This window comes from Elaeis guineensis, chromosome 9 (genome assembly GCF_000442705.2).
Source record: "Elaeis guineensis isolate ETL-2024a chromosome 9, EG11, whole genome shotgun sequence".
Taxonomy (NCBI): Eukaryota; Viridiplantae; Streptophyta; class Magnoliopsida; order Arecales; family Arecaceae; genus Elaeis; species Elaeis guineensis.
In genome coordinates, this window is record NC_026001.2 from 2597676 (window position 1) to 2620470 (window position 22795).

General features: G+C 36.8%; 3 protein-coding genes across 5 annotated transcripts; 2 read left to right on the forward strand and 1 right to left on the reverse strand.

Annotated features, from left to right (window-relative positions):
* The first annotated feature begins 818 nt into the window (after positions 1-818).
* Positions 819-9090, forward strand: LOC105052123 (uncharacterized). 3 transcript variants are annotated; one of them, XM_073243105.1, is made up of 13 exons: positions 819-1264; positions 2727-2791; positions 3167-3239; positions 3417-3435; positions 3638-3757; positions 3883-3952; positions 5065-5108; positions 5215-5256; positions 5602-5661; positions 5772-5839; positions 6650-6725; positions 6808-6923; positions 8641-9090. In XM_073243105.1, exons 1-12 carry the CDS (start codon positions 945-947, stop codon positions 6895-6897), a joined length of 1047 nt encoding a protein of 348 aa, XP_073099206.1. In that variant the 5' UTR covers positions 819-944; the 3' UTR covers positions 6898-6923; positions 8641-9090. The 3 variants fall into 3 exon arrangements, with proteins under 3 accessions (XP_073099206.1, XP_010931135.1, XP_010931136.1); XM_010932833.4 differs by having other exon boundaries at positions 826-1264; positions 6668-6725; XM_010932834.4 differs by having other exon boundaries at positions 878-1264; positions 6668-6725; positions 8665-9090.
* Positions 9091-10813: 1723 nt separating this feature from the next.
* On the forward strand, positions 10814-14831 carry LOC105052122 (alpha carbonic anhydrase 1, chloroplastic). The gene is made up of 6 exons (XM_010932832.4): positions 10814-10986; positions 11696-11904; positions 12880-12986; positions 13814-13916; positions 14079-14261; positions 14358-14831. The coding sequence occupies exons 1-6, from the start codon at positions 10905-10907 to the stop codon at positions 14505-14507; spliced, it is 834 nt and encodes a 277-aa protein (XP_010931134.1). The 5' UTR covers positions 10814-10904; the 3' UTR covers positions 14508-14831.
* A 1206-nt stretch (positions 14832-16037) lies between these two features.
* Positions 16038-17440, reverse strand: LOC105052121 (uncharacterized). The gene has a single exon (XM_010932831.4). The coding sequence runs from the start codon at positions 17175-17177 to the stop codon at positions 16278-16280; it is 900 nt and encodes a 299-aa protein (XP_010931133.1). The 5' UTR covers positions 17178-17440; the 3' UTR covers positions 16038-16277.
* Between the last annotated feature and the right edge of the window lie 5355 nt (positions 17441-22795).

Below are 22795 nucleotides of genomic sequence, written 5' to 3' on the forward strand. Positions count from 1 at the left end.
TGCAAAAAAAAAAAAAAAATCGACACTCATGCTCTTATCTGCACTAAACTTTTTTTTTGATATATTTTTCTTTATAATTCCATGATATGAAGATGTCCTTTACGGACTCAAGATATATGCTGGAAGTGGATATTGGAGTAGCATTCTATTATACTCATAATATATGTTTTATTTGGATCAAAATTGGGACGTGGATAAATCTATAATTGAGAGTTAAATATTTTATCTTCTTACATATTTTTCTCTCTGTATTTATTTATTTTTATTTTATTTATTTATTTATTATATATATTTTTAATAAAAAATAAAAAAATAAATTTTTAATTTTATTTTCAACTTAAAAGTAATTCTTCAGTTGAATTTTATATAAAAACAGCTGTTCATTTCAAACATAAATTAAAAATAACTCTTCAATTTTGATCGAAATTATTCTTATACTTTTATACAATAAGACAATATTATATGATATTAGTGTGATATTACAATAACGTAGTATTCTTTTACAATAAGATAATATTATTTTATAACGATATAGTGTTGTTTTATAATTACAGAAATAATTCGATCATTTTATGTTATTTCGGAAGCTGATTTTAAGTTATATTTTAAATAAAAAATATTTTTTATTTAAAATTTAAATAAAAAATATTTTTAAATTTAAATTTAATTAAAAATTTTTTATTAATTTTTTTATTTTTAATTTTTTTTGTGATAAAAGTTGTGTGGCAGTCATCCTTTTTATTAAAAGAAGACAAGTCGCCGCCTCCTGGTATTCCCAGCCTATCGTACATTGGCTCCTTGTGGGGTTTGATGTTCTTGGTTGTGGTTGTGGTTCATGCCGGTCCGGTCCGGTCCTATTTACCGACTTCTGGCCACGGTCTCATCAGTGACCAGTCCCGCTCTCTCCGTTCCTCCTCCGTTCTGCTCCAACCGACAACAAGGCCATGGCGGGAGTTCTCAGCTACCATCCGCCACCTCCTCTCCTCCGGCCACTCCACCGGAAGGGAGATTTCCGGCGCCGATCTAGGGTTTCCGCGGGATCCCAAGAATCGTCCTCTTCGATGCCCTCCGTCTCCACTGTCACCAGCCGAGATGGGGAAGAGAAGTCGGTAGCTTCTGCTCCAAGCCCGACACTCTCACCGCCGACGGGCTTCACGATTCCGGATCCGAAGCCCTTCGCTGTCCGGCCGGATAAGAACCTCGACATCGCAACGGCTACTCTTCCCTTGCTCTTCCGCCTGGGCACCGGAATCTTTGTTCTCGGGTTTGTGATCTCTTTCAGTGTCAAATTAGGGTTTTGTGATCGTATTGGTTTCATTTATGTTGATCTTGCCTAAAATTGGTGGAGTTTGATTGGAAATTAATTCTGTTGCGGTGAAAACTTACACGACGAGAAGAAAAGGGCATAAAAAGAACTAAACATGACTCTCAGTGTGTTCCATGGCTCATCTTCTTTGATGAATTTATGAACATGGATATTTTGGAGTCGTTATATCAAAAATCTAAATTTTAGATACGATTGCTGCATGACCTTAATCTTGTGTTTCCACTTGCATGCATGCGCTTTTCGTTATTATTATTATTTTATTTTAGTTGCCCGAGGACTTTATTATTATTATTATTATTATTTTATTGGCTGGGCACTTTAATATCGTAATCAAGTCACATGCATGGCACTTGATATTTTTGAGGATTATCATACTGCAACTCCTTTAATTATCGGTTTCATGGCTTTAAATTGATAAACATTCCACGCCACTCTACGACAACGATGTACACTCTGATTACATTGGCAGTCTCCACGTGGTTTTTTTTTTTTTTTGGTAGAAGCACAAGATAGACAAAAGAAAGTGTTCAGATTTTCTATTTGACACCTATGCATGCAAGTCGGCAGGTCTAGATGTTGAGTTTTTTATTGCACGAAAATTTAGATATCTTAGTGGTATATTGGAAGAAGTTTTCAAGTATTGGAAAGATTATCCTTACCAAAAAAAAAAGTAGTGGAAAGATTAGCCGCTGGTGATGGAATCCGAGAACACTGCCTGGAAATCAAAAAATGCTTGCACGTTTTTTTCCCATGAAACTGCAACCATGTCTTCCACAACGTGTGTTTCAACCACTTTCTTCAAAAAATAGTTGCCATTGAATAAATAAAAGTGCGCAATGTACCCCTTTCCTCGAAAAGTTAAGCAATTAGGAAGATTCCTTTTCGTTAAAAAATAAAAATAAAATTAAAATTAAAAATTAAAAAAAAATCCCATTGTTTTAGTTATTGAGAGAATGTATAAGCAAAAAACAAGCTCTCTATGATGGCGTAAATATTCTAGTGATATTTTCTGATTTCGAATGCAAAATCAGGGTCAATTATATGTTAGGAATTCCAGAGTTGGTGTTTGTAGAGGGCTGTGGTAAAACCTGAACCATTTCAGAAGGTTTCAATAGGCGCAACATATATAGACTGGAGTCAATCCTAGTGAGAGGGCCTAACATTTTATTGATTGGTAGTGAATAGTGATATGAAGACACTTTCTATTTTGGTGATCTCTCTTTGGATGAGAACTAGTGGTGATCGAGGATCCATTGATGTATGGCTGTCTTTATGTATGATCATGATACAGTACTGCAAACATTCCTTCCTGATTGTTAAGAAAACCAAAAAAAGAAAAAAAAAAATGCAGCAAGCATGAGTATTGATGTTTCTTTTGTGTACACATTGAATCTTGCAGATATTCATCAACTCTTGTGTCAGATGATGATATCCCATCAAATCAATATGCTATGAAGGTTAGAGGTAATAACTAAAGTCATGGTAATGTTAACCATCTTTGTTGCTTTATTGCGACCATGATCTTGACATGTCTCTCTCCTTTACAATGTCATGTATAAGAGATAACTAGAAGTATTACCTTGAGCTAACTAGGGAGTACCTAGTCAAGGATAGTATGCGTTGCTAGCTTCTAAATTGTTTTCCAATATTATATTATCAGAGAAAATCAGACTTTGATTTAAAACAACGTGCACAGTCATTTCCACCTTTATGAACTAGGAAGTTGTTATCACCCACACTTGTTGGCAGATTCTATGAACCTTGTTGAGCGACTTAGATAAGTTATAAAAGATATAGAGTAATGAATTTTATTGCTAATTAAATGGACACAATTGGCAGGTTCAAAGTTGAAAGAGACCTCAAAATTAGGCCCCCGTCCACAGAAGCCCATTGAGATTTATGAATTTGAAAGGTGAAGTATTCCATTTTGCCATGATCTAAATTTGATCGGGTGCTACATTTCTCTGTTGTTGAAACTGTTTCAATAGTAATTGAATCAATACAACATTCAAATTATTTGTGAGAGAATAAGCCTTGATGCCATGCTTCTTTACCTGCATCTGGACTACAACTGATGATGGAACTTCAGCTGTCCATATTGTCGGAAGGTAATGCCACTGGATTCTTGTACATGATTTTCCATTTATGATTGTTGATCTTGTAAAGGTTATTTAGCCGTGCCTATCTTTTGAAATGGTATCTAGATTTGGGAGTGCGTGCCTTCGAAATAAGGAATATAAAGTATTGTTGTTGGTATTGCTTCATTGTTCATCCTCTTATTTGTTGAATAATTCATCTACTACTTGACAGGTGAGGGAGATTGTCAGCATATTGGACCTTGATGTCTTGTTTTATCCTTGCCCAAGAAGTGGTCCAACTTTTCGTCCGAAAGTTCTGCAGATGGGTGGAAAGCAACAATTTCCATACATGGTTAGTTTCATCTATCTTTGACATATTGTTGAAGGAAAAAACTGTATATTTTGATGCAAGTTACTTACTACGTCTTGAGTGCCAATGAGTAGGGAATTCTCTCAAGGATCTAAATTCTGTTGCAGGTGGATCCAAACACTGGTGTTGCTATGTACGAATCAGATGACATAATAAAGTATCTTGTTGATAAATATGGTGCATATTCTTTACCATTCAGGATTTTTCTTTGCTTCTTGAGATATTTCTTTAGTCTTGATCCCTATTCATTTTAATCAAAAAATGCTCATTACCAAAAAATTTACTATGCCAAGTTGATATGGAGGTTTAAAATATCATGTATTATGCTTGAACTGGTTAGGGCTCAAAATGGTATTTTTTATGTACCCTGTCGTATTTACCTACGCAATATGATTAATCAGAAGGATATGAAACAATGTCAGTTTATGATAACACACAAAGAAACACTAGGAAGGATGTCAGAAATACAATTTTTCCTAATATAGACTCTATCATGTGTACCAATTACAATATCCTGTCAATGTTTGATAATATTTTCCTAAAAACACTGAAAACTAAGAACTTTCTCAGATATGCATTGGTGTCTATGATAATCATCATCGAGAACACTGACAGAATATCATATTACAAAATTTGAGTCCCAGATCGGCATCCAAATAGCAATATGTAGGCAATAAAACCTTGCAAGAAAATATAGTTTAAGTTACCAGTGGGTAAAAGGTGTGCATGATGGCAGTTGGGGTTCTACACAGAATGATATGTAATTTCTCTTAAACTCTGGATGTGCTCATGCTCATTGATGAGTTCGTGTGGTTTGAATAGATAATGTTCTACAACTATTGTCTGTGAGGATAAAGATTTTATTTGGACAAGAACAGGACTTGATTCATGTTTTTACTGTTCTTTTCCCGTATATGATTGATATTTTCCTTGTGCTTTTCTATGAAGTTGTAAGCTTGATCTTATTAGATTTAAAGGATCCTTTTAATATGCTAGATCCTTTTATTATCTTCTTTCATGTGACTTTTCTCTTGGCAAATTATCTTGTTCAGTGTTCTTTTCCAATGTATATTTGATATTTACCTTGTGCTTTTCTGTAAAGTTCTAAGCTTAGTGTCATTAGATTTAAAGTATATTTTTAATATGCTAGATACTTCTGTCATGCTGTTACCGTTTATGTAAGAATTGAATTTACCACAAAAGTTTAATGCATGATTTTGCTCTAGTATATTCTTTTATTCCTTTGCATATTCTTCTGCGCATTCACTTTGCTCATCTTTTCTGTCTAGGCGATGGGACCATTCCTCTGATGTTGTCACTTGGTCCAATTACTGTAAGCTTTGCATTTATTCTCTTTGTTTATTTATTTAAAAGATGAATGATAAGCATATTAGTTCTCCTGAATGCTGACTGACATAACTTATCTTTCCCTTTTGTAGACTCTAACTGCAATGCTTGCACTCATTTTTCGCTTGGGAAAGGCAAGACATTTTGGCATAGTTCCAGAATTCAATGCAAATATTATGTTTTGAAATATTTTAAAAGATTTCTCTAGTGACATGTCAGTCATTTACTTGATTGATTGAATCAAGTACCAAACAACCATTCCATGCATATAAGAGATGATCAAGAACTCTCCTGCAGAAACGATGATAATCTATTGCAACTGTTGGAGAGAAGAAGTATGCTTCATCTATATGTGCATGTAGATAGAATCAGTCTTCACCATGTATGAGTTGCAGCTTCTGCCTCCAGAATCACAGGCCAATGCAGCCACAGATCCTCCAACTTCTGTTATGATTAATACAAGTGCTTACCTCTTGCAGGGATCTTCATATACTCCTTCAAAACAACCACCGGTGCCTCTTGAGCTATGGGCATTTGAGGTCAGGTTTCTGGAGTTTTAATCAAAGTGTCTTTTGGAGCATAAAAATGTAATAATGTCGCTTTGAATTATATTCTGGAATTGCCATTCATATGTGATTTGCTCTTTCAGTCATCTCCTTTTTGCAAAATTGTGCGTGAAGTTCTGGTTGAGTTAGAACTACCCCACCTACTTCACAGGTATATTTTTGATTGTTAGAAGTCTCAGTTTTGTTTCATATTAAAAGTTTATATGATTCTTTTACATACAATGTGGTAATTGTAGCCGCACCTCCTTTGATGCTTGTGACACGATGGTAGAAATTCTTTGTTTATGCTGTCAATGCTTTGGCTAGTGTCGAAATCTCTGTGATTTCTTTTCTTTCAAGCAAAACGTGGCAGCTCCATGCTAGTCTCTAACTTATTGTTCACAGAAGAATTTAGTAAAACCAACCCGGAAGTTGAAAAATCTTGCTGACAGGGATTTGGCTGGGAGAACTTCTAATGACTTGAGAGGAAATTTTGTTAAAACATGAAATGTTGAAATTGTGGCAGAAGATGACAGCATTATAGATTGGGAATTGGCATATCGTTTTCAAAATCTGAGAACTGATTCATGCCTTGCCAGGTTCGAAACTATTTGAATTTCCTCAGTAGGTAATAGTATATCACATTTCACAGAAAAGAACTAGCTATTTTTTTATTTAAAAAAATTGAAGGATCCCACTAAGGTGCTTGAGAGTCACATTTTAGTAAAAAAATGATTCATTATTCCCATGGACTATGCCAATTACTTTTTTACTAATCCAGGAGGTTGATTTTGTGCCAAATAGTCACCCTGAGCTGCCATTTGGGTTCATCTTAGTCCAATTGTTTATTCAGTTTCAGTAAAACAATCAATTCATATTGACAATTCTATGCTTTTAAGGGAGCAAAAGAAATACTAAGGTCTCAACAAAAGAAAGAAACCTTCCTTTCTCAAGACTGACTTTTATTATTGACTTAGTCTAGTTGTTTGTTGCTTTGCAGTATTGCTCGTGGTAGCCCAAGAAGGCACGAGTTTTATCAGAAAATGGGACATTTTCAGGTCTTGTTATTTTATTCTTATCCCAACGATTGTGTGACCTTATGCTTTTGGAATTACAATCATAGAATGTTAATTTTAACAGGTGCCTTATCTAGAAGACCCCAACACCGGGGTGAAAATGTTTGAAAGCGCAGAAATTATTGAGTATCTGAAGGCAACATATGCTCTTTAAGAAGCATTGCGCCCCTGGCTTTTGAGGTTTTTCACACATCCATCTACAAATTCATGTGCAATACATAGATCATATGTTACATTTGTTATCTTACTCCCTTTTTTCTAAGATTATATGCCTGATTTAGGGTCATATGCATGGTTAGTATAGTATCTATATATCTATTTTACTTGAGTGCATCTTAAGAATATCTTAGTGAATACCTTCTCCTTTAAACTTCCTCCTTGTCAGGCATAAAATGGTGTAAAGAGAAGAGATACATTGTTTGTTTACCACACATGTAGATAGTGTACTTTTTGTGTATGCAAACCTACAATATGATCATTTCCTATGTGTCTTTGACCTACATATTTAGTTTGTTTGGGAAAGTTTGTAGTACTAAACTTGAAAAGGGTTTGAGCTCCAGGAAATTGAAAGCTTACTGATAAGACATCTCCTAAAATATGATTTGAAGAGTTGATGATCACAGCAACAAAGTCTGGAATAAGGCTTGGTTTTAGAAAAAAGGAAATGGTACAACATAATATTTTTAGAAGGCAATTATGAACTCTCTTTTTTTCTTTCTATACAAGGAATTGAGTTTCTGCAAGTGTGATCTTAGAAAAATTAAGTGTTGAGGAATATTCAAATTCTGTTTTCCTTATTCTAGCATCATTATAAACTTATGTTTATATTTCTTACTTTGTAACCAAATACAATGTAAACTTTGTCTTGTATAATGGTTCTTATAGCTTCTTGAGTGACATTGACTTAGCAAAAGACTAAACAGGTTTCTTGATGACTCCATAGTTCTTGTCTGTTTGTGATATCTGCAATTTTTTCCTGCTTTAAATGGAAGGAAGTTTGGTTGGAACCTTGTCCTTCCACAAAGACATGTGGATTGATAATCTCTCTCTTAAAGCACTTGTGGGCCAAGATTTTTCTACTTCAGTTGATGGACAGAGTTTGCTAAGAGAGTGTTTTATTGGTCCAATCCACAATTTTTTCTGGGTGTTTGATAAGGCCTTATGTTTTCAGTTGGATCTATAACTAGCTTAAACATCTCCACCACATCCCTGTTTTCACCAAGAAATTTTTTTTTAGTTGGTCCCAGTCCCTGGTTATGCTCAAATAATAGGATGGGTCGTTGTTGACCCAAACAAATAAGATCAATCTGTTGGCTTAGCTGAAAAAGAACTTGCTAGGCCACGTGAGTTGCTAAAATTATGTTGTGAAGATATATAATTGCTAAAACTATGAAATGTAGACTTGCTGTGGAAAATTTATGAATTCAACAATGAAGGATACAGTGATGCAGGAAGAGGTGCTTGTATATCTTATATGAAGTGTTAGACAGAAGTTTTAAAGACATAAAAAGGAACCAAGTCGATGCCTCTAGATAGTTCTTGGCCATTATGTTGAGTGATAGAATGAGCTTTCTGGTTGGTTTTTAGTCTTCCGATTTTTAGCTTTTGGAGAAGGAATAAATCTTTAGAAAAGGTATGGTATCTATCCATGTTGATTTGTCTTCCAAACATCAATTTATCTGCTTGCTGCAATGAAATTATTAGCTATATATGGAAATGATTTTATTGTTGACTTCTGCAGTATAATTCACTCACTATCTACTTTTAAGTTTATCTATTTCCAATCTTTGCCCACCATATTTACTGCCACATGTTATATCTGGTCTATTTTTTAAGCTCCTTTCTTGTCCATTATTGCTGATTTTCGTAACAAGTTTGAATCAAATGTGAATGACAGTGGATCTGTTGCATGGTAAATAAGGAAAAGGTGTTGCAATATATGGAGATTTGGCACCAACATCATTCTAAAGCAAAGCAAATTGGAGAAGGAATATGTTGACAAGTGTGGCTTTCTTCCGTCTCCATTGGCTACCTCTTGCATTCTGAATGACGACAGCTTTGCTTCGTACTATGTTATAACATCACGGAGGATCAAAATAATAGTTCAGATCTTCAGATACTATTTCCGGGAAGCCCATCTTGATAAAAATTTGTGGATCATTTTCCCTTTTCATATATTTGTTCCTTGTACCTAGGTAACAAGAGACCGCTCTAGACTAGGTTTTTCTATTGTCAGTTATGGTGCCTTTTCCTTGTCTAGGTTTCTTGTCACGGCATTGCAGCTAAATCTTCGCCCCTTGTGTTTGGAATCACAAGTTTTTAATGGGCAACAAATAAATTTTATTTATTCCTGTGGCCATTTTGTAATTAATTCTATTGATAAAGTGAATTTGCGTGTCATTTTCTCGGTGCATATATGTATCATCCTGGACAAATCAGTGTCTCAGGGAAAAAAAAAAGTTTCATAAGAATCTTGTAGTACATTCAAAGCATGCGGTTGCTTTAGCTACTGAACCTTTTCAAGTTGTCATCCGTTCACAGCCAAAGATGCCTTGACTTTAATGACGGACCCGAAAAGATTTCCCAATCTGGTTTCTTTTTCTCTTTCCAAAAAGTATAAGCATCGTTTTTGTCGTGCCTATGGATTTTAACAGCTGTTATATTAGACCCGAATTATTATTTCTGAGATCCTTGTGATTTCGTTAAGTTATATTTGTTGGTGCACTCACGGCTAGCCCGGCAATCAAACACGACCGAGCGGCGGACATCCAATGTTTACAGAAATTATTTCTGCACCGTAGGTGACGTAGAAAATTTAATATAAAATATATTATTTTATTCGATTAATTTATATAATTATTATTTTTTAATATATATTTAATATTTATAATTTATTTTTTTATTTAAAAATTTTGCATGATGAAAATATTTCTATCTTTTGGTTATAGCGTTTCTTCATAAAAATTATGATATTTTTTTAAAAAAATTATAATATTTTATTTTTAAAAAAATTATAATATATTATGATATTTTTTTATAAAAATTATGATATTTTTTAAAAAATTATGATATTTATCTTCAATTTTTTATTTAGTGTTGAGATGTCATAATTTTATTTTCATATATATATTCATCATTTTTTTTTTCCTGCGGTGCATCATGACATTCTAAGAGTCATAATTCAGATCATGGATGACAGAAAATATTGATAGGAAGGATTAATGTCTTTAATTTTTTATTTAGTGTCAGAACGTTATATTTTTTTTTGAAGAGATATTATAATTTTTATGAATGAATATCATAATTAAAAAATAAAAATATTTTTATCATATAAAATATTGAAATAAAAAATAATTTATAAATATTAAATATGTGTTAGAAAATAAAGGTTACGTAAACTAATCGGATAAGGCTTTTGTTGCGCTCCACGTGGGATTTTCTACAGGCATAAAGTATTGGTAGAGAGAGATGGGAGGGGCATTCAACGGCACGTGCGAGTCTTGTTCACATTGACTTGCATGCAGGCGCAAATCTGAGGCACCAAGGTAATGGATGTAATGCCACTGGATCTAATCATGGACGATGGTCATTATCACACCAAGCTGCCACTTCATTTCTGGTCAATTCTGGGGTGTGGCTATGGACCTGCTCGATCCGCGGATCTAGCCACTGCTAAAAAGGCCAATCATCAAGAAACATGTTAACTAGATCAAACGGCCCAGGTTTCCCGACTCTACATAAACTACACCCATCAGATATTTACCAACACCAGTCCTCTCCTCATATTCATTATACTATGAAATTTTGGTTGTTGTTTGTTCCTTCATTTTTTGGGTAAGAAGTTTTGTTTGTTGTTTGACTGCATCAAAATGACCACCAAAGCAATGGCTCCAAAGTTGGCGCAAAGAACACCCAAGAGGTGGCAAACCCAACCATGTTTGGTGGAATTTCTCTATATTTAGGTGGAGAAGGAAGGGAGGAGGTTGGCGGGTAAACCGTTACTACATACCTTTCCCCTCCATGCATACTTTTTTTAGCTTGAACTAAACCAAGCTGAACTCCTTTCCTTCCTTTCCTTCGCCGAGACAGAGATATACATATATAAATAGAGAGAGAAGACCACCCTAAAGAGAAGGGAAGACAGATAGAGAGGAAAGAGAGATGACAATGGCAGTCAAGAAAATTGTCTTTGCACTGATATTAGCATCCGTTCTTGTAGCTGATGCTGATAACAACGAGCATGGTATGAGACTTCAATTCTTTTTACTTTTGGTGTAAGTTGTTGTTCTTTTGGTTCTGTCATGAATAAAATGGATGAACTGGTGGTAGATGAAGGTTTTTTGGCTTGATTTTTTTTTGGGTTTCTTAAAGTTATTTTTGTCCTCAAAATTAAAGGGTTGCCAACTTTCAGCTACCATGTTGCATTCATCTTTTTTGGTTGGGATTCTTATTATGACCTCATCTGTTCATGGATACGCCCTTCCCTCAGTTTAATGGAGTTGTTCTTTCTTTTTGCCCTTCATTAATGTTTAATGTCATCCTATTGATTTATAGAAGAAACTGTCTAAATATTATGAACGCCACTTGCGTCTGATGATTTTTATTTTCTGCTTTAAAAAAAAATTGTTCCACAGAAGCATATAAATTAGGATATAGTCGACAGATCATTTTTTAATGTGTTACTACTATTAATTTATATAATCGTTGTTGGATCTAAATATAATGATCAAAAGATAGATATTATTAATTATTATAAATCATATAAAAGAATGATATGATTCACACAATCGTTTGCTGCTGTTTTTGAAGAAACAGTCAGTGCCGCTGTGATACTATTGATTTATAGAAGTGTTATGATCATTAAAAGAAAAAGAAAATGCTTTACAAAAACAACATTATCTATTTCTCTCGATTTGTAACTGTTTGATATATTATTATTTTGTGTTCAACAGAAAGAGTTATGTTCGGATACGGTGGACCAACTGGCCCTGAGAAATGGGCAAACTTGAACCCTGACTATGAATTGTGCTCAAAAGGACAACACCAATCTCCGATCAACATTGATGAGAATGAAGTGGCTTATAACCCGGGTTTGGAAGCTCTGGAGAGGGATTATGTTCCTGCAAATGCCACCCTTGTTAACAATGGTTACCACGTTGCGGTTTGCCCCTTAACTGATCGTTTTTTTTCTTTATATATATATATATAAAATGATGACGACATGAAATAAAAGGAGAGTCATGACCTCTGAAAGCAATATATATTTAACTAAAGAGGCAACATATCAGAGAATCTGTATTAGTTATTCTTTAGGTGGGCTAGGCCTCCATTGCAGGGCATCTAATTGATTTGTCAAAAGTTTGAGGTAATTAACTCCATGGCCAACTGCACCAAATTATAGGCGCAAAGTCTCGTTCTCATTTGAAGTTCTCAAATAATTATTATATTTGCATTTGTTTAATGATGTGGAGAAGAATTTATGTATAATTATTTGCATTTGTTTAATGATGTGGAGAAGAATTTATATATAATTAACTGCCAACCAAATACCAATAGCAAACTTTACGTGGTAATCATGAATCATTTACTAGTTATCGTAAAATAATATGAAAAGTTGATATTGTTACCGTTATTTGTCTTGTTATGTACAGATATTCTGGTCTCTCCCATTCCATGCCTGCCACAACTGCATGCACTTATTGATGATATTGCATTATGTTCGGGACTTCTTTTTAAAGATCGTTAATTTCCTGAATTATTTCTAATTCGTTTTTGTTATTTTTTCCCAAATGTCAGACCAGAATATAGATAGGTGCAGCACTTGTGTCCAATTTTGGACTTGTCACCATTGGGCATCTCTTGCTGCATTTGTAATATTTGTTTGAGAGAAGTTGCTGCATTTGTAATACATCAATGAGCTTCGTTGAACCATTAGTTTAAGCATTTTGTTGCATTTTGACAATGTTTATATGTTTGATATAACTGGATCAGCAAATGCCAAGGATTCATAGGATTGCTGTCCTTTTTAACAGGAACATAATCTGGCTTCTTGGATCTGTGTTTGAGGTTTTCTAATTGTACTCTGAAACAGTTGTTGATCAGTTTGTAATACTAAGACATCTGGTCTTTCTTGTAGCTGCTATTTGATAACAATGTGGGGACCGTGCTGGTAGATGGAAAGAACTATAGCCTGAAATCTGTGCATTGGCATTCACCTTCTGAGCACACCATTGATGGTGAACGGTATGTACTGACGTTGGCAAATGATATCAAACTTGATATTGTGTTAAACAAAGACAGTTACCAGGTCTATTCTGTTTGTGAGAAATATAGTTTTGGATCATGGATACGTACCTTGTACAAAGTTTCAGATATGCAGGCCGACAGCACCCTTCTATTAAGAGCTTGTTCATGGAGGAGGGCCGAGGTTTGAACCTTGATGGTCACACATTAAGGTCATATTGCTAAATAAATATATAAATATGAAGTTATTGTGCTCATGAATGCACAGTCAACTTTCACAGGTTTGAATATAAAAATACTGTATCATATCTTATTCAATATTGTTATGTCCTCTTATTCTAATGGACCTAAAGAGAAGGTGATGCCCAAGTGAAGGAAATTTAATTGCAGCTTCATGAAACATGTGAAGGTTAATCTAACAGGAAAAAGAATCATATAAAGTTGAGCTGCTTTTGCTTTCGAGTGGAAATACTGTTGAGGAATGGACCAAGTCCTAGCTTCAGAATCCTTTTCTTTTGTCCTATCAAGGCCTTGGTAAAAAGCAAGAAACAATCTAAAGAGCTTTTGCCTCATTCTAGTACAATAGCTTCCAGATCAGCTACCTGGTAAGCTTGACATAAGATGGCATGCAACCTTAGTTAAGGATATGGTGCACAACTTAGGGCTATGATGGGAATTCATAGTGAAACCGTATCATCAGAAAACATTATAGTTAAAAACTCATCCTAGTTAGGTACCCTAGCATACCAAATGTTATAACAAATCTTAATTTGGTATTCGGTCTGTTGCCTTTTTTTTTTTTAATGGTATTACCATTTCAATAATAGATTCCCTGTGGAGCTTCACATGGTCCACATGAGTGATGATGGAAAAGCTGCTGTAGTGGCAATTCTGTATCAGTATGGCCGTCATGACCCTTTACTTGTCCAGGTAAAGGCTTCTCATAACTATCTCTAATGAGCTATAACCAATTTGTGATCAAAATATCAATGGTTGGAGGAGAAAATGCACTGAGAGAGAGAGAGAGAGAGAGATCAAAGCACTTGTTCTTCCCTCATGCTTGTAACTGACCTGATTTGTGGTGGATCGCAGATACAGAAGCAGCTAAAGGAAGTAGATGAGGAGGCCTGCAGAAGAGATGAAGAGGCACACATTCCGGTTGGAGTTGTGCAAACAAGGGCCCTGAAACGCCACACTAACAAGTACTACAGGTATTCTGGATCCCTCACCACACCGCCATGCACCGAGAATGTCACTTGGAGCATCCTTGCCAAGGTATGTGTCTCCCACCTTCAACATAGTAGAAATAAACTCTTTCTCCGTGATCTAATTTGCATGCATGTCTGTGGAACTATGTCGTGCTTGTCAAAGGTAAGAGAGATGACCAAGGAACAAGCAGCTGCTCTGCAGGCACCTCTGCATCAGGAGTACCGAAACAATTCGAGACCCACACAACCATTGAATCACAGGGTTGTGCAGCTCTATCGTGAATCAGACAAACATGATGAAAAGTCCCTCTAATCTCATGATGCTTATAATGCTGTGAGACGTAGCATGGATCATTTCTTCCCTATGGATGAAGAAATAACATGCATCATTGTCTTATTCATCATGATATATTAGAGATACAAGGGTACTATATTGGTATGAATCCGGATCCCCTTTTTTTTGGTACACAACCAAGACCTTCTTTGAGGACTAGTTTATTTTAGGTTCTTACATGGACTATTTTTGGAATGTACACTCTAGAGTTCAACCATTTTGATCCCAATGGATTAACGTCTCTTGATCTGTAACTTAGAATCCATTTTGCTGTCAGCAATAAAGCCTTGAGTTTGACTGTGAGGATTTGTTTCTTTGATTCTTCATGAATCTTGATTCAATTGTAACTGTGGCGAAAGTCTCCCCAACAGATGAGACGCAAAAAGAAAAATGGCCTTAACTACACTCTGACACAATGAATTCCTTGAGAATCCGTCAATACTGGGTTGTTAGCTGTTTTTGGCTATTGAAATAGCCTCAAAGGTGCACCTCTATTAGTGGCCAGTGGCCATGGTTTCTTTTCTCCCCCTTTATAAGGTGGCTCTGCTATTAGTTCTTTTTCCCTCCTTTATAAAATGGCTCTCTAAATTTTACTCTTTCCTCGCTTTATAAAATAGATGTTCTTTTTCCCCTCCCTCCATAAAATAGCTATGAAGTGTGTGAGAATTGAGGGAGGTCTCATGCTCTGAAAACATTCCTTTCCCTTCTCCTATATATAGAATGGTGGAAATGGTTTATTTTCCAAAAAAGTATATCTAATCGATTATTTCTCAAAAAACTTATCAATTTAATCTTCAGAAAAACGATTTTAATATTTCTTATAGCTTATAGTGCAAACGCTCATACATTAAAAAAGAAAAGAAAAGAAATGCTATTAGGAATATTATAGCAATATAAGTTTTATGTACTGGAAATAATTAACAAGACATTATTTTCCGTGTGAAACGCCAACAAACTAAAGCATTGCATCTCATACGTGTGGACACGATTCAAACGCCATTTCATCACCCATGGAAAGTACCAATAGTCAAGCAATATTGAGTACAAGTTAGTAATTACATTCTCCATTATCTGTTAGTTACTATTGCAACATATAATGCCTAATTAATTGCTAATAGAACTGCAGAAGAATCTCTACTTGTTGATAGCTTAATGAGTTACACTTGAAAATTTGGGGCACCATTCTTGTATAACACTTAGGCAATAAGTATAGGAAATAATTCATAATAGTATAATTCATAATAAATTCTCGTTAGAATCAAGAGATAGGGTAGGAATAAGGATAGAAATATGAAGATTAGCCTCCAATTTTTTTCTTTTTAAAATAATTATCCCTAATATCCGTATATGCTCTCTCACCTTAAATTCTTGTTGCCTCGTCGGTATCAAATATGCATATTGCCTTTGTCAGCCCATTTAGTATAAAATATACGTATTCATCATTTTTTTTTTTTTGGTGACAATCCAATGTAAATCAACCCGGAAACATCCTAGCATATGTATATTCAGTGGATACAAAATCCTCTCCATTTCAATTCATGAGAATAAATACACCACCAGCCGAGAAACGGAAAAATCAAAAGAAACGTCCATAAGAATAACAAAAACAATCCAACCACTCTCACAAGCATCTAATTATTCACAGATCGAGAGAGAGAGAGAGAGAGAGAGAGAGAGAGATTTCATATCAAAGAAACAAAACACCCGAAGGATTAAAGTACGCCGGCGGATGGACCACCGTAACCTTGTTCAGACGGAGGCCGAACCGTCGCCCTCCCAGTCCCGGTCTGCGTCCTCCAACGAACCCACCGACCGCCGGGCCCACATCCCCTCCCCATCCAACGGCCCAGACCACGCCACGTGTCCCCCGTCATCCGCCTCCAGATCCAAATCACCGTCCCACGACGCCAGCCTCCGCCCCGACGCGAACCGCCTCATTTCCCCTAGCCCCGGGGCCGCCATCTCCGGCGGTGGAAGCCCCCTCCCCTTCGCCGCACCTCCGCCCGACGGCGGCGACGCCGCCGACTCCTCCACGCACTCCACCGTCGCTGCCCGTTCTACCCCACCGCATCTGAACACCGCCGCAAGGCTCGCCCAGCACCCGCTATTCTTTTCCTCCCCCTCCTCCGCCGCCGCCGGAGTCGACCGCTGACCCTGCTGTCGGCATCGCTGTCGCTCCCTCTCGGAGAGAACTTTCCCGAAGCACGACACTTTCGGCGACCCCGGCTCCTCCTCCGGCACCGCCGACTTCCGGCCGCCCCCACCGGGCGGCTTCTTCTTGGGAAAGATCCTTCCATTCGCCGGACGCCGCGCACTGCGGCCGAGGTAGCCGGAATGTTGGATCTTGTTTGGCAGCCCTAGGATCGGCCCCTTCGTCTTCAAATTCCCGGAAAACCGCTGCGAATTCGACCTCGGCGGCTTACCGTTCGAGTTTTGCGACTTCGGATTGGTGTTTCCCTTCGTCGAATCGTCCCGATCGTAAACGACGTTCAAGTCCGTCCAGTCGATCTCGTCGCCGATCCGGACCCGGACCGACTCCGCCGGAAGGTCCGGGTCCTCCGTCGCCGCAGCCTCCGGCCGGCCTCCACCGTCGGCAAGGGTCTCGCAGGCGACCTTGCCCTCGCCGCCTCCACCGCACACCTGATGCATCTGATCGTAATCAAGAACTAGAGGGAGAAAAATGCGAAGGCTAGAGAAGAGAGAGAGAGAGAGAGACGTGGGAGCGTGGGATGGGCGAGGGGGGTCGTAGTTTTAAAGAATACAGGGGTACTTTTGGGAAATTTGGGTGGAGATTTGAAGTCGTAAAGGGTGGTGTTATTTATTAAAGGACGACGTCATTGCTCAGACATGCTTGGCACGCGCCCCGGGTGTCGTTGGCCGTCTGATCAGCGAGCGTCGTCGCGTAAATGGGTTCGGTGTGCCGGCGGGCGGTGTGGGCAAGGCTGCACGTCCCGTGGTCCCCCTGTGCAACGGTGGATGAGTGTTTAGCCGCTCGCCGACACTAGCCGTGGAGAATGCCGGGATTAATGGAATGAATACTAATTATAATCCTTTTTCCTTGATACCGGGATGAATTTTTCATCCATGAAAAAATTATTTTGGTTATTAAGTATAATTTAAGGTGGAAATCTACATCTCATTTCTTGCGAGTGTATTATTTGAAAGCTTTTCTTAAAGCCACCTGATGATGAATATAACTAGTAGTGTAGATGCACGCTGGCCTGGAGTTGTACTGGTTGCTAATTCCAGCGAAATTGATCGAGACTTCTTGCGTATTGATCAGGCTAGCTTCATGTTGTGGTCTAAGCATATCCAAATGTCTTATTCATGATAATTGTATGTCATTTATTGTTTTCATGTGAAGAATGACAGCTGACTGTTGCAGCACTTCAGTGATAACAAACCAAGCAGATATTTTTTTGCAAAATAGTTTAGCATGTTTTTTTTTTTTTTTAATGATTTGAAATTTTGCATATTATAAACTTATAGTCCTCAGAGTCATCCACCAAAAGTAGCAAGTAGCATTGGAAATTCCTATTTATATTTTAGTTTTCTGAAAAATCCTTCAATTTTTTATATGCCACTAAATTTGCTATTAAATATTCTTGCATGGCTCTAAGAATCATAATACTTGTTGATGATATCAGTAGTTAAATTTCTTATTGGTTGTGTAGTGATTCTGGTGGAATCTTGTTTTCACTGATAGTTAGATGGATAAAGATATAAAATCTTTAGCATATGGTCAACTGTCCAGTAGACCTTTACCAATAAAAAGGAGGAAAATCATAGAACATTTTGGAGCTCATGTGCCCAATGCAATGTCTCATTTTTGCTTCTTATATGAGGCATGTGCCATGAAAATGTATAGTATTTAGACATTCAATATCATTATTACATTTTCTTTCAACATCATTTTTTTTAGATTTCCTCATTTTGATTCTCTGACTACCATGAATAAGTTGCAAAGTAATTGAACACCCATAGTTTCATTGCTTAACACTTAGTTAATTAGCAACATAGCAGTTTACCAAAAAAAAAAAACACATCAGAAGAAACACAAATTAAAGACGACTCATAGATTTTTACCAAAATAAAAGACGACTCATAGATTCCACAAAGGAAGTCAAGTGGCTGACGTCATAGTTCAATCACAATTTTTTGTTTGTTTCTGGGTAAAACTAGTACGGTCTCATTTTAAACGCTGATGCGGGTGCCGTTGGATTTCTAAGACCGTAACTTTTCAGGCTTTTGCCCCTGAGAAAAAATAAATAAAAAATAAAGCCCTTCCAGTTCCTACCCAAAAAAAAGTAAAAATAATGCCCTGCCCTTGCCGTAACCGCGGGCAGCACATCGATTTGTAACCCATCCGGATGGGGAGGCCCTGGCAGTCAGGGCAGGGCAACGCCGTCTCTGACCCACCTGCCACAAGTCTTCGTCGCAAACCACAAAGTAAACAAAGTGGTTTGAGGTGGGGCTACAAAGTCGGCTCGCTTTGGTAAACTGAGACGGCACTGCAATATCTGACCGTAGAATCCTTTTTCTCCGGCATGTGCTCCCTCTGATGTAACACTAAAGTTTGACTAAGCAACATATACGCGCAATTCTTTGTCAATGGAGAGATCTTCCAAAGATTGTCCGTGGGGACACGACAAGCGCGGTATCTTTCTTTCCCGTACCCGCTTCCTGTTTGCTTGTTTGCTTTACTGTGCGTATCCGTGGGAGGAGGGTTAGGAATCGTGTGGCCCCTAGTCTCCTTGCTAACATCACACAAAATTATCTATCCATATTTGGTTTTCTTCCCATTTTCTATGGTGCTGAAAAAAAAAAAAAGTCCGTATAAGTTTGAAGCGTCTACTACCTTTATTGGCTATATGTCATCCAATTTAGCCAACAATGAGTTATCTAGAATGGAGAGAGAATCTCTGGGTTTTTCCTTATTTCTTGAGTATAAAACATACCGTGCATCTAAAATGGGGGAAATTTTTATTGTTTGTTGCTCGAATAATGGATGGAAGACCACTGCCTACTTGCAGGGAAATTAAACTAGCTAGGTTGAAGAATTAGTGCTTGCTACTCGCTAATGCTAATCGATTTTTTTTTTTTTTTTTTGGAAGAAAATGCTTATCAAATTTGTTGATATAGAACTTTTTTACTGAAATAGTTGCATTTGTTTTACTCTATATAGTTAAACATCCAATTGAGGCAATCTGCTTTATGAATGCATGCAACTCCAATAAACTTCACCAAAACTTAAATTAACAGCTAGACACCCGCATTAACTATTGAAATCTTCAAACTTCTACTTTGTCGACAAGCTGTTGGTAGTTGAAATTATAAAGTCAATTCAATAAGATACACTGTCATCTATCTTTGTTCTTAAAACAAAGAGATCCATATTAACTATTAATTGTTCTTTCAGTAAAAGTAAATCATCACATGTATTCAACTGTCGTAGACTCTGAAGAAGCGTGGACGACATCTAACCAAGGAATACATCACGTTTGTTCTAAAACCTACATGGTACGCTGCTTTTCATACCAAAAATTCAGGAGATGTGTATTTAAGAGATTAAAATTAGGACAAGGAAATCACTCGCGATCAAGTCTTTCATAAAGGAGCCGCACCATGCTACTTCCTCTATCCCACCTAAACTCTGACGTAGAGGAAGCATACCCTACAACCAAAACATGTCAATAAAGAACAGAGAACAAGTCATCCAAGAGAAGAGTCTAAAGCAATTTAAAAGGGGTAAAGGAGAGACCCACAGAGCTCTTTCTCACCAGCAGGGGCACCAGCTAAAGAGCACGAGGCAGCAGCATGTCTGGTACTTTTCGTCCCTTCTAGAAACTTTATTGATCCCAGTGAAAGTTCATAAGGCTCCGTCGAAGCCGTCGTTCAACCCAATATGATACACGTGCCACCACTGAAACAAGAGTTAGGTTCCAAATCTTAAATAAATGCAAGCAAAATATGATCATAAACCAACAAAACAATCATAAACATCTAAGAAATGATGTGGCAGGTAGATTTGATATAATAGCAGCACGAATTCTGCAATATTGATTGGAATGCAGTCAATGCAATCTGGGCCCTCCATATCCACATAATACGTGGTTTTGGTATGCACCTATTGTTTTTGTTTTTGTTTTTTTTTTTTTTTGGGCAAACGGAGGAGAACTCTGTGCATTTACATAGAGTCACCAAATTTTATTAAACATAGCTGTGCAACAGGGAATATACATGAAAAGGATCCTTCAAAATTACAGAAGTGGATTCAGCTTCCATATAAGAATATACACTCTATACATACCTACTGTAACGATGATTAGCAAGCAATTGGTCGTCAGAGAGCAGAGACTAGTGAACTTAGGAAATAAATGCCAGTGCTATGCAACTAGCTTGTGTGCAAGTGTGATGAACTATCATGTTAAAGCTAAATAGTCAGAATTTTAATTAAATGATTGAGTTTCTTTAGGTATTCAAGAACCTAGAGGGTTACCGGTTTTAGGGACCTATTTAATAGTCTCCACTATCTATTAGTTCAGCATGGTCACTGCCGTCTACAAGCTACATGTTTTTATAGCTGCACACTGCTCATGGAATTTAATAGGGGGAAAGAAGATACTCTGTTGGAAATGGGAAGAAAAGCTTGTTGCTGCCGCTACTTCCTACCATATGCCCTTTATCACTGTTTCAACTACATCACTGTTTCATGTTTGTCTAAATCTACAGGATACAAGTGCCTTTTCTGCCTATCCACTTTACAAGCCTCAGTTCCCGGTTACTCAATGTTCACCTTCTTTTTTATTCTCGACGTATCTGTTTTGGGTTTTATACCTTCTGTAATCACTTGGTACTATGTTACTGTTCATCTATCTAGTTTTTGTAATTTTTATGCTGTTAGAATGTATCTGCTGATTATATGCTGCTATTGTAATTTCTTAGTTTTGCTACATGTAATGGGTTACTCTTTTGTCTCCTAGCCTGCTTTCTTGACTCTTAAATTGTATCTGCCTTCTCAGTATAAATAAAGTTTCGGCTTTACTGGCAAAAAACGAAAAAGAAAAGTCGCATACAAGCGGTCACTTTCAATTTTTCTTCATCTCTCTTCCATAATTAACAAGGGAGTATGGTTCATTGGATGCAACGAGGACTTCCTGTCATGCCAACGTCAGTGTCTAGCATTGAAAACAACATCGTTCTTCCTCCCTTCAGAATTAAGTCCTTCAGAAATAGTGATTGAAGAAGATTGCCCAAGAGTCTAGGAATAGATTCTCAATTATTCAAGGAAAGAAAGGGACGCGCGCAACGTCCCAAATTGCCGTGGTCCATGTAAAGGGCCCAAAAGCTGTCATCAAAATCAAATCCCTTCCACAAGGAGAGGAAAAATAGGAAAAATCATGCCCCAGCTCCACATTCTCAGATCTAATATCTGGATCCATTTTAGGACTTCCAATTTCAGCTTGCATCTAAATAGATATGCATGTATGTTAAGGTTGATTCCTTTCTTTTTGCTCTCCAAGGACTTCAAAACTAATCATCATCCCAATAGTTTCAATTTTTTTTTGAAAAAAAAAAGGAACACATAAGATGAGACATTAACCATCCATTTGTTACAAAGAATTTGAAAGTGACAACCATTGGAAGTCTATTGCTTGTCATGATTCTATTCTTCATTTGTCGTATTTTACTATTCCGATTCTGTTTAGGATAGTTTGTTTTTTAATGCTAGTCTAAGTTAAGTTAAGTTACACCTTAGGTTTAACATACTTGAGCTTGTTTTTAGTTGAAGTGGAATAATGATGTTTCAAGATGATGACATTTTTGTGGAGAAAAAAGTATGACTTTGGAAGAAAATTACATGAAGAGAGTTGAAGAGAAATTTTTTCTTTTGGTGTGGGATGTCTTTAGTGAGATATTTTATGGGAGGGAGCCAAATTCTTTGTTTTACTTTTTATTTTTGTTTGAATAAATTTATTTCTCTCCTCTAAACTTTTTTACTTTCACTATTTTGGCTTAATTTATTCGGTATTTGTTTTAGATTCTGGACTGTGCATTTGATCTACTCCAGATAGTATACAATTCTAAAGTAATATCTTTGAGTGGGCTGATGGGTGATTTATTTTCTCTTTTATTCTTTTGCATAAGTGCAACTACTCATTGATTGGGCTCCGAATCTTGGAACACACATGCTGGCATTCAATATTTTGACATCTTGGTGATGATTCTACCAGAGTTAGGATGGTGGTGCACCCAAATCTTGTTAC